This window comes from Eleutherodactylus coqui, chromosome 8 (genome assembly GCF_035609145.1).
Source record: "Eleutherodactylus coqui strain aEleCoq1 chromosome 8, aEleCoq1.hap1, whole genome shotgun sequence".
Lineage (NCBI taxonomy): Eukaryota > Metazoa > Chordata > Amphibia > Anura > Eleutherodactylidae > Eleutherodactylus > Eleutherodactylus coqui.
Genome location: NC_089844.1, coordinates 93,915,595 through 93,927,722, shown reverse-complemented (window position 1 = coordinate 93,927,722; position 12,128 = coordinate 93,915,595). Strand labels below are relative to the sequence as shown.

Genomic DNA, 12,128 nt, shown 5'->3' with positions numbered 1-12,128 from the left:
TAAACTGTGAAGCTGTTTGGCTTCTATGCCTAGACATAAGACAGACAAAATGCATAAATTATAGAAGTGATTTAATATAAAGTTATTAAAAGCTCTAAATTTTTCAACTAAATTTGCCATATCAGTTCATGCACACTTGTCTGGTGGTCTGTATTTATGGATGTATATATTTTAAAGAACAGCATTCATTTATGGGTGTATATACTGTATGTTTAAAAACAGCATTCCTTTCTGATTGGTCCTACTGGTTTTAAATGTTTTTATATTATTAATAATAATAATAATCTTTATTTATATAGCGCCAACATATTCTGCACTGCTTACAATACAGGGGAAATAACACAAGACCATGGTTACATGAAGTAATCAATTGATGGAAACAATAGGGGTGAGCATCTTGCTCTAACAAGCTTACACACTACAAATAATGGGGTGATACAGAAGGTAAAGGGGCTGGAGATGTGCCCGGTATGGGGAGGTGGAGAGTGAGGGATGCTATACACACAGACAATGGTCAGGCCGTATAGTGGCAGTATCGGGATGACTGCAGGTGCCAGTTGATTACGGCTAGCAGGGATTGCAGTCTGTGGGACAGGGAGCATGTTATCAAGTGGAGTACCGAGGGGTTCAGTTTAGGGAATATGGTATGCCTCCCTGAAGAGGTGCATTTTTAGAGCACGACTGAAGTTTAGTGTGTCAGTGATTGCCCCGATATTTTTTGGTAGCGTGTTCCAGAGGACAGGTGCTGCTCTGGAGAAGTCTTGGAGGCGGTAATGAGAAGTTCAAATTAAAGGGGCACTCAGTCTTATTTCATTAGCAGAGTGGAGGGCACGGATTGGGTGGTGAATTGAGATGAGGGAAGTGACTGGCACAGGGCAGAGGCGTCCGAGTAGCGGCTGGACAGGAAGATGATCCTGGCTGCCGCATTCAGGATGGATTGGAGAGGGTAGAGTCTGGAGCAGGGAAGGCCTATGAGCAGTGAATTGCAATAATCGAGCCGAGAGTGGATGAGGGCAACAGTGAGCATTTTTAGTGTGTCCACGGTGAGAAAAGGGCATATTCTAGCAATGTTGTTAAGGGGGAAGCTGACAGGTTCAGGCGAAAGATTGGATGTAGGGGAGAAGATGTGAAAGATTGGATGTGAAGGAGAGATCAGAGTTAAATATGACCCCAAGGCAGCGGACGTGCTGTTTGAGAGTTATGGTGGTGCCACATACTGAGATGGAGATGTCAGGATGAGGTCTGTTAGTAGAGGGCGGGAACACCAGTAGGTCAGTTTTTGAGAGGTTCAATTTTAGGTCGAGAGAGGACAGAGTGTTAGAAACAGCAGACAGACAGTCGGTGGCGTTCTGGAGGAATGTTGCTGTGATGTCCCGAGAGGAGGTGTATAGCTCGGTATCATCAGAATAGAGATGGTACTGGAAACCAAATCTCCTGATGGTCTGTCCAATGGGGGCTGTGTAGATGGAGAAAAGGAGAGGGCTGAGGACCGAGCCCTGGGGGACCCCAACAGCAAGGGGAAGAGATGGGGAGGTACAGCCAGCAAAGCAGACCCTGAAGAAGCGGTCGGATAGGTAGGAGGAGGACCAGGAGAGAGGAGTGTCCTTTAGTCCAATGGAGCGAAGCATAGTGAAGAGAAGTTTATGGTTGACAGTGTCGAATGCTGCAGAGAGGTCGAGGAGGATCAGTAGGAAGTAGTCACCCCTCAACATTCATGCTGTGAACAAGAAATGCACAGGATCGAAATGTGTAAATGTCTGTATTTGGACCATGCTGGGACATAAATGTATATAACTGAAATAAAAGTTAAAGATTTTAACGAAAAGTGGTAGGTCTATTATATTGTAGATCTTTTATCTTCCTGACCAACAGTCTTGCAAGCACTCAGTCATGAGGACTGGGCTGTCATAAGGTGCGAACACTTCAATTGGTGAGCTAGCCTCTATTTTTCTTCTATAGATATACTGTATAATTGCTGAGCTTCAGTACTGAGCATTCTAAAAAGTACCAAAGTATTCTAACATCCCTCATTAGTTGCCTCAACCAGGAGGTCTAATAATCCTCATGATGGCCCGAGGGGACTGGAACCATGAAACGCAGGGCAAATTAGAGTGCTACTTTGAAAAGCAGTGGGTCAGAGATGGCATAAATATGAGCCTGACACCCAGCTTTTTGGTTTTGGACTTACAATACCCATCCTTACCGCTAGCAGCTTCTCCATAGTCTTGAGAATAGTTGCACTCTGATGATCTAAGGAACATAAACAGCACACGGAACACTTACCAGAGTCCGGATGTAGTTGTCTGACACATTGTGAAGCTGGCCTCTCTGGGAGCTGGGATGCATTATCACGTCTGATACCATTTTCTGCTTTCACGAGAAATCCTACAAATCAAAGGAAGATATTGCAATACCCTTCTCTTATTGGACCAGAGGTGAGCGATCAAAACAACACTATGCCAATACTCAATAGTCTGATAATTTGTAATTTTACCAGACCTCTGATCAAGCTGCAGCTCCACTAAGTCTTTACCCAGTTTTTCTCTCTCCTGAACATTTCCGCCCCAGGCTCAGATAATATAGTGTAAAATTGAAAACCAAATTAATGACTTTGCTTTATCTCATAATCAGCTACTAGATGCTCATGATGAACCATGTCACTAATATTAATCACATATATTGCCACAACATAAGGTTACAATGTGTCTCTGGAGAGAGCATGCCCTATTTTAGTCCGTTTTACAGTCCAAAATTGCACATGAAAGATGAAAGTGTATGGGAGTGTAAAAAAAAGCTGTGAAAACAGATATATAATGCGTAATCACTGTGTTTCTTACACATGTTGCCAGTAGATAGAGGAAAAAAGTGATATCAATTGGGCCTTTGTGCATGTTTTTTTGTGTGTGTGTGAATGAAAAACAGTGAAAAAACATTTAATACAGACGTTAAAAAAAATGTGCATATGAACCCAAAACGTACATACACATGCACTGAAAATGATGGATTTTTTAACGGACCAAAGTTGCATATGATCATGTGAATGAGGTCTTCGAATAGCCCTAATTTTCTCATTCTTGGTTGAGTCACTACAAGTTGGCTTTGGTCAGTGCTGCAAAGACCCACAAACATGCGGCAAATTCTCTAGACAGAGCTGCTTATTGATAAATATTCATCCCTTCCCATTGCAAAATATGAAAACTGAATACTCTGTTTTTCCAAAATCTAACTATAATCCTGAAGTTCCTATTTAAAGGGGTTATCCAGCCTCCAAGACTGGAGGGCCTATCACCCTCCACTCAGGATCCCTGACGATCATCTGGTTGAAGGGGGCCATGGCATTTGTGTGAGCACTACAAGCTTCTTCAATGTTTATATCGGAGTATAAAACTTTGTACTCAGAATGCTGCGTTATTTATACAGGCTTGTCCCATTCACTTCAATGAGGACAAACAGGCTCATGCTGATATAGAAACATTGAAGAACTTTGTTCCAGTCAAAAAAAATGAAGCAAAACAGAACTGAAGCAGACTGAAAACCTTCAGTTTTTTTGAAAACCTATTGAAATCACTGCAGAAAAAACTGGTCAGTTCATTTCAGTTGTAGGGCTTATACAGATGACGGCATTTACGCAGGTATTGTGCCACATGAAAAAAATTGCAGAAAAACCGCAACTATGCAAAGCATTGGATTCCAACGGGTTCATTCAGATAAACGATTTTTTTGCCACGTAAAATAATCGTGCCGGAGAAACTGCACCTACATGACTGTTTTTGGTTGCCGGTTTTATATGCTATGTGAAAAGATAGGTCTTGCCCTATCTTTTGCCAAAATACGGAGCAAGCTCCCATAAAAGGGAGAGAGTTACTACGCTGGCCCTAATTAAGCAATATTGGTCACTCTAAGGATTTCTGCTGATCACTGGTTTTCATTGCTTCTCCGTATTTTTTTGCCTACATGCAGCAGCACCCCGTTTGAATGGCTGGAAGTACGCAAACAAAGATTGGGACTTGATTGCATCAAATCTTCATTCATGCGATTATACGGCACGTATGGGCAAATGTATAAATGAATACAGCCGTGTGAAGGAGACCAAAGGGTGGTTTCACATCTGTGTCCGAACCTCTGGCAGAGATTCCATCACAAACGCAGCTGAAAATACTGTGGAAAAAAGCGCTGCACGCAGCACTTCCTCTTCCATCCAAAAATCGGCCAGCGGGGCGGAAAGTGGGCAGGCCCCATTATAGTCAATATATCCCATTATACCCCATTATAGTCCACCCGGAATGGTTGGTTCTGTCCAGAGATGGAACCATTTGGCTGCAGGGATTCCCCCTTCCTGCTCTCCAAACGGAGCACAAAAGTGGAAGCCCTTGCGCAAGTGTTAAAGCATTCTTATAACCTCCAAAAACTGGCAGAGAGACGGAAACCCTGAATTGAGCCTAACACAGGTGTGAAACCACCTAAAAACACATCTTTCCTTATTCAACTGTGCCCTACGAATTGAAATGTGTAACTTTGTAGGGTTTCTCTCACTAGGAGATCTCCTTCATATGACCGCAGCATAGTTGCGCATGAACTAGGTAAAAATCCTTTTTTTAAACCTTTCAAACTTTGCAGTATTCCACTCGAACTTGTAAAACAAAAACAAGAAGATAAGTACTGCTCTATCTTTCTCGCATGTCGTGTTAACGACATGCGAGGATAGTAAGGCAAGCCCTATCTTTCCTCAGGCGTAGTATTAACGCCCGAGAACCCCAATAGTGCAAACGAAACCATTGAAATCAATGGTTTTGTTTCATCCTGTTATGTGGGGGTGATTTTCAAGGCCGTATAACAGGACTAAAACACGCCCATCTGTTTAAGCCCTAAGTGTTAAAGTAAAAGATAACTAGATGATTGTATGAAAAAAGCATTTTTACCTCTTATGTCACCCTTTATTCCCTCCTAGTTTGTAAACTCTTGTGAGCAAGGTCCTAACCCTATTGTTTAAATTTTGTATTGTTTGACTCAGGGGTTTAACTAAAGGCCCATTTAGACACAACAGTTATTGCTCAGAATTTACTCAAAAGCCATCTTTTGAGCAATAAAAGCTGCGTCTAAATGTGTGCCCATTGTGCACTTTTCCTGCACTATTCGTTCATCGCTGACTTCAAGTCAGCGATGTGTCTTATCGGGACCGAATGCTGAGTTCTCCACGGGATAGCGCTGATAGTATTCTTTCAGCTGCAGTCCTGCTGGAGAACAAAGCAGCTGAATGCAGATAACAGAGCTCCAGCTGATATCTGCATTTAGCTAAGGCTTCATTTGCACACTAATAAACTCTTAAGTAGCTGAGTAGCTACTTAAGAGCTTATGCAAAATGATCGCACAAAACTGTCTCTCAAACTGTCTAAATGGGCCTTAAGGCCTCATGTCCACGGGGAAAATCAGCCCCGCTCCGGATTCTCCATGGAGAATCCGTAGCGGGTCCCTCCTGCCCCGCGGACATGAGGCATAAAAATAAGAAAAAACTTACCTCACGCCCGCTCCGGATTTTCCCTTCGCCGCGGCGTCATCTTCTCTGCGTCGCGGCCGGATCTTCTTTCTTCGGCGGATGCGCAGGGCATGTCGGTGATGTGCCCCGCGCATGCGCCGGCCCGAAGAAAAAAAGATCCGGCCGCGACGGAGAAAAGATGGAGCCGCGGCGAAAGGAAGATCCGGAGCGGGTGAGTAAATTCCGATTTTTGTGGTCCAGATTTTTTCATGCTCCATTTTTTTTTAAATCACTTTTATTGACCATTCGCAGGTATTTATCTACCCGCGGGTGGTCAATGCATCCCTATGGGGTGCGGATCCGCGTGCAGGAGAAGAGTTAAAATCCGCTGCGGATTTTAATTCTTCTTTTGCCCGTGGACATGAGGCCTAAGGCCTCATGTCCACGGGGAAAATCAGATCCGCTGCAGATTCTCCATGTAGAATCTGCAGCGGGTCCCTCCTGCCCCGCGGACATGAGCGCTGAAAATAGGAATAAATCAGAATTAACTTACCTCTCACACGCTCCGGATACTTCCTTCGCTGCGGCGTCATCTTCTCTCGTCGCGGCCGGATCTTCTTTCTTCGGCTCGGCGGATGTGCATGATGACGTCGGTGACGTGCCCCACGCATGCGCCGGGCCGAAGCAAAATGATCCGGCCGCGACTGAGAGAAGATGGCGCCGCGGCGAAGAGAAGAACCGGAGCGTGTGAGTAAAATCTGATTTTTGTGTCCCGCGGATCCGGACGGCTTCCATAGGCTTCAATAGAAGCCCGCGGGAGACCCGCATGAAAATGGAGCATGGTCCAGATTTTTTCATGCTCCATTTTTTTTAAAATCACTTTTATTGACGATCCGCGGGTATTTATCTACCCGCGGGTGGTCAATGCATCCCTATGGGCTGCGGATCCGCGGGCAGAAGAAGAGTTAAAATCCGCTGCGGATTTTAATTCTTATTTTGCCCGTGGACATGAGCCCTAAGGGCTCAGGGTCCTGGGTGGAAAATGTCAGCTGGGGCCCCCCACCCTCCATCTGTACCCATACCCAGAGACGTAACTTGAAGCTCCTGGGCCCCAATGCAAAATCTGTAACAGGGCCCCCAACTATAATGTTTTATTCATACTACTAAGCTCCTTATATGGAGAAGAGAGGCCTTATGGACCCCCTAATGGTCCTGGGCCCGTGTACAAACACATCCTCTGCATTCCCTATAGTTATGCCCCTGATTTGACTACAGGATGTAAGGTCTGATTTTGCTTGTACACTTCCCTTCTTACTCTAAAGTGCTGCAGAACATGTTGGCATTATTTGTATAAATATAATTATTAGGCCTCGGTCAGACGAGCATTTTTTTGCGCACAAATAGCCGTGCAACAAGATTGCTGCTCGCGTGTGGAACAAATCGCGTGAACAAAGCTAAAGGTGCGATCTACATTCGCGCATAATTTGCTCGTTCACACGATCCGTGCTGCGTGTTAATCCAGCTCCCTTTTCTCGCAGCATGCACCTTAGATATGTGCACTGTAGCCACGCATGTCCTATTTTTGCAGGTGCAAGTGTTTTGTGTGTCCAAAAATCGTTCATGTGAACGCTTCAATAGGAAACCATTAGTTCTAATAGACACGATCTTTTTGCACGGCTATTTGTGCACAAAACAACCACTCATCTGACGGAGGCCTTTAACCCCTTCCCGCTCCAGGGCATAAGTTTACGTCCTGGGAGCGGGGTACTTCCCGCAACAGGGCGTAAACTTACGTCCTGGGGATAGCGCGAGATCACATATGATCTCACTCTATCCCGCAACGGGAGCCGGCTGTTAGTCACAGCCGGCGTCCCGCTGCAACAGCGGGGGTGCATCGGAGATGCGCGCCCGCTGTTAACCCCTTCCCTGCCGCAATCTAAGTAGATCGCGGGAGGGAAAGAGTTCACAGCACGCTCCCTCTGTGTCTTCAGTCGGCTCCCGAGATGTTATCGCGAGAGCCTGGCCTGTCGCCATGGCAACAGGATGCCAGACACTGGCGTCCTGTACTGCCAATGCCTATGATCGCTGTATAAGCGATAAGGCATGGCAGGGCAGTAGCCCTGCTATGCCTTATCACAGCGATCAGCAGCACTGTGGTCAAAGTCCCCCAGGGGGACACAGGTTTTGTGAAAAAAAAGATTAAAAAAATGAATTAAAAAAACCCTTTTTTTATGCATTTTCTCATATTAGCATAAAAAAAGGTTAAAAAAAAAATACACATATTTGGTATTGTTGCATCCGTAATGACGCGTACAATAAGCTGCACATGCTTGTGAATTTGCACGGAGAAAAGCGTTTAAAAAAAACTCTAAAAAACTGAGGCAAAATGCTAATTTTTAGCATTTTGCCTCCCTAAAAACGCAATAAAAGTGATCAAAAAAGCCGTATGTACCCCAAAATGGTACTAATAAAAACTACAGCTTATCTCGCAAATAATAAGCCCTCATAGAGCTCCGTACATAAAAAAATAAAAAAGTTACAGGACTTTGAATGCAGCGATTTAGGGAAAAAAAAGATTTCCAAAAAAAGGGGTTTTATTTTAGAAAAGTGGAAAAACCTAAAAAAAAAGTAAGAACTTTGGTATCGTTGTAACCGTACCGGCCCACAGAAAAAATGGATTGTCTTATTTATGCTGCATGATTAACCCTTTCCAATCCACTGTCTGATGTCTAAAGACATTATGATTTAAGCCTGTACAGCTCCGATGTTGGAAGACATCCGTCGGGGTTCTCTTACTGTATATTGGCAGCCTCTCAGCTGTCAGAGCCTATCCAATGTGTCACCTCATGCAGTATTGGCTTTAGCCAGCAGATAACGCTGTTGTATAACTGCAGAAAAAGAGTAAGCCCCCAAGGAAAACCAGGATATAAGTTGGATTGGAAAGGGTTAACGCTGTAAAAAAAATTAAAATCTATGGCAGAATTGATGCTTTTTCTCTCCCTGCTATCATTAAAAAAAATATAAAAGTTTTACAATATAGTCAAATGTACCCAAAAGTGGCACCGATAAAAACTACAGTTCGCCACGCAAAAAACAAGCCCTTATACGGCCGCGTCGACGGAAAAATAAAAAAGTTATGGCTTTTGATAGATGGAGAAGAAAATCTGCCAAAAATCATTGCGTCCTTTAGCCCAAAATAGGCCATGTCATTAAGGGGTTAAGAGGTTTTCCAGCCTTTACAATACAAATTTGGCTGCTGCAAAAAAAGCACAAATGAAAAAGTACACATTCATCCTTTAAATTTCTCACCACTCCAAAGCCAATGATCTAATTGTCCCTCACCATTCTGTGTTTACCTTACTGAAGCAATGACTTGTCATACCAGTATGCAGCCAATCCAGACATTTCCATTGGAAGCAAAGGTCATGATGGTATGTACATATGTCACGTGACCACTGCAACCAGTGATTGACAGAAACAGTCATGTGCCAGTATAGCATGGCATCACAAGTAATTGAAGACTGTGGGCTGGACAACTGAATTGGTGCTACTGGAGAGGTGGTGGATTTTTCACTTATGTTATCTCATTTTCAGCTGACATTTTAAAAAAATGATAAGACTGGAAAATCCCTTTGACTCAACCAAAATACTGCAAACTTGACAGAAAACACTCTACACTTTTACATTGTTACCCTTGTTCTTCTTTATTTTGTACTTTGCTAATTACCATCCACTGCTTTATTTTGTTACATTCCTTACATATTGTACTGTATTGTACTGAAGGAATGATTGAATTTCTACTGACTACTCAATATTCAGCACTGATATCAACTTATGTACCAATTAATTGACAATGGAATCTTATCTATACTATGTTTAAAAAATAAAACATGTATTGAAAGCTAAAAAGTCCTTAGACAGACTTGAGTGTTTTCAAGTAAGGACGGTAAAAATTGTGTCCACAATACACAGAGAATAGAACCCATTGAAATCAATAGGTTCATTCTCATTTTTCTTTTTTGCACAAATGTATTGCTATATTTTTCTGCATATTTGTGCAGCAATGGGCCCCATAGAAGTCTATGGGAGGTGCGCAAATGCACGCTAAATACAAGCGCAAATGCCCAATACGCGGTGCTATTCTGTGAAAAAAGAACGCAACTAGACCTCCTTAGGTTAAATAGCCATGTAAATCAGGACATGTTTGTCTGCTGTGTGCAAATGAACATGCCCTGTATGCAAAAAAGTGTATTACAATGCGCCATAATGCACGCAAATCAACCTCGGTCATAACTCAAAGACGTTAAGCTGAAGTGCGTGCAATTGCACATATGCTCATGCGAAGGAGCCCTTAGAGTCAGGACTCCTTTACACAACTGTATGTGCAATTGCGTGCTACGTATTTGCACCGTGAACAAGTCTTTTTTATGCACGTATCCATATATTTTACTGTACTTATTGCATGGCTATTTAGCCTAATGAGTTCCAGATGTGTTCTTTGTGTTCCGAGGAATTGTGCAGCATATTGCATTTCCTGCTGCGCATTACACACGCATTTGTTCACCCCCAATAGACAAATGAGAAGGAAACCATTGAAATCAATGGGTTCTATTCTCTGTTTACTGTACGTGCAAATTTTGCATATGCAATTATGTGCGCACATACTATCATGTTAAGGAGCCCTGAAGATTATTTACCAAGACTACATCTAAAATGCTGCAGAGCAACAAAACTGATAGGAAGGTTGTCCCAGAATCAAGAATCTGATTGAACATATTACACTATTTCACTGCTGAGACCCCCACTGATCCCAAGAACAGGGATCCCATGTCCCTCTCTCCTCCTCACTGCAGCCTACAAGGCGATCAAGAGCTTGAATCGAGCGGTGGCCAAGCATGTGCAGTGTGGCTCCGTTAATTAGATAGCCGAGTTAGAGCTCTCAGCTATTTCCGTCAGCGCCATTGAGATCAATAGCATAGTACCGTGCATACTTAGTTTCCAGTCTACTCAAGCTCCTCCTCACTGCAGAGAGTGCAGGTAAGGAGTTGAGAAGAACACAAGAACCCAGTTAATGGGATTAGTGGGGGTTTCAGCAATGAACCCCCCCTCCAAAATCACAGTTTTATCACCTATCTGGATAGGTTACAAAACTTGATTCTAGCACAACCCCTTCAAAGTAGTTCTTCATAGTGGACTGGGTTGAAATTTTATAGCAAATCGTGTGAACCTTGTAACTTAAATTACTGCTGCTAAACTTAGTACAACTAGTTAACAAGTGTAAATGAATAGTTACATTTTACATTGGTATTGTGGTTGGCTAACATCATTGTTTTTAAACATATCTGATAAAAACTGGGGTATGCTTTCATTCATGTTTTGCTAGAATAATACTACATTTTGTTTGGAGAAACCATTGAAAATAATCACTGGTGTAACTATAGGGGGTGCAGAGGGCCCATAAAGACTTTCTTCCCCATATTGCAAATCAATACTATCAATGAAGCTTTGCAGTTGGGCGCCCAGTTCCAGACTTTGCACTGGGGCCCAGCAGCTTCAAGTTACACCCCTGATTGAAATATATCTAAAATAATACAGCAAATCTGAGAGGAAGCACACATTTCTTGAAAAGTAAACCAATTTACAGTAATTTTAAACCTCTAACCAATGCAAGCATGAATTTAGATGTATTACTTTTAATGCAAAATTTAAAAAAAACAACACTTTTATGCAAAGTGTGTGAAAATACATTCAACACTAACCAAATCTCAGCACTGTATTAAAAAGTAACAACCACAAAGTTTACACTCTGGGCAATAATTTTACAGAAAATCTTCAGTGATAGCTGTGATATAAAGCCTCATAAAAGTCATATAAAGTGAAGGCACAATGCATATATATATACACAGAATGCATAAATAGAGGACAAATATGGGGCACATACAGTTTCTGATGGATCAGACTTATTAATGCAATTCTAATTTCATTTGGTCTTACAAAATAACTGATGCAATTAATGACATTGCCATAGAATAAGGTAAGATAAAACAATTCTGCTATCTGACCGACGTATAAGTTAATTTTCAAAAAGTAGTCAAATATCAGTTACAGTCAGACATAAGATAGCAACTAAAAGCTGTCAGATGACTGAATGCTTGTCATAGTCTAATTAAAGATTGCTGATGGACTTACCTATACTTTGAACCAGCATGATCAGACCTACAGAGCAGATCATCCTCCGATCCATGGTTGCATTAATGATCAGTATATACCTCCATGCACCTGTGAAAACTATAAAAAGTGACTAGAACTAGTTGGCATAAAGTCAATGTTAACTTATCATAAATACATTACTGGAGCTTGAGAAACAATCAACTAAAGTTCATAGAGAAGGAAAACATGTTGCACTATTTCTACAGACACTATAGTGACGATGATACATGGCTCTCGCTCATTTTTTTCCTAAACCTGTCTCCTCCTCTATCTTACCAGAACTGTTACGCAATAAACGTTCATTCAATATAAAAGGCAGGAAACAATGATGATGACTTTAATTTTTCCACACAACATTTCACAGACAGCACTTATCACATAGTTCAAAAGAATACTATTTCCAATTCCTTGTTCTGTTTTTCAAAGAACAATAAAAAAAACATTT

The 12,128-nt window shown here is 42.2% G+C and overlaps 1 protein-coding gene across 1 annotated transcript in view; it reads right to left on the bottom strand.

Annotated features, from left to right (window-relative positions):
* Positions 1-11,888, bottom strand: part of LOC136577528 (T-cell-specific surface glycoprotein CD28-like) — a 36,434-nt gene extending 24,546 nt beyond the window's left edge. Inside the window, exons 1-2 of the mRNA XM_066577433.1 lie at positions 11,663-11,888; positions 2,284-2,385 (exon numbers count right to left, since the gene is read on the bottom strand). Of these exons, the coding sequence (XP_066433530.1) occupies positions 2,284-2,385; positions 11,663-11,717 (157 nt within the window). The 5' untranslated portion in view covers positions 11,718-11,888. The remainder of the gene's footprint in view (positions 1-2,283; positions 2,386-11,662) is intronic.
* Between the last annotated feature and the right edge of the window lie 240 nt (positions 11,889-12,128).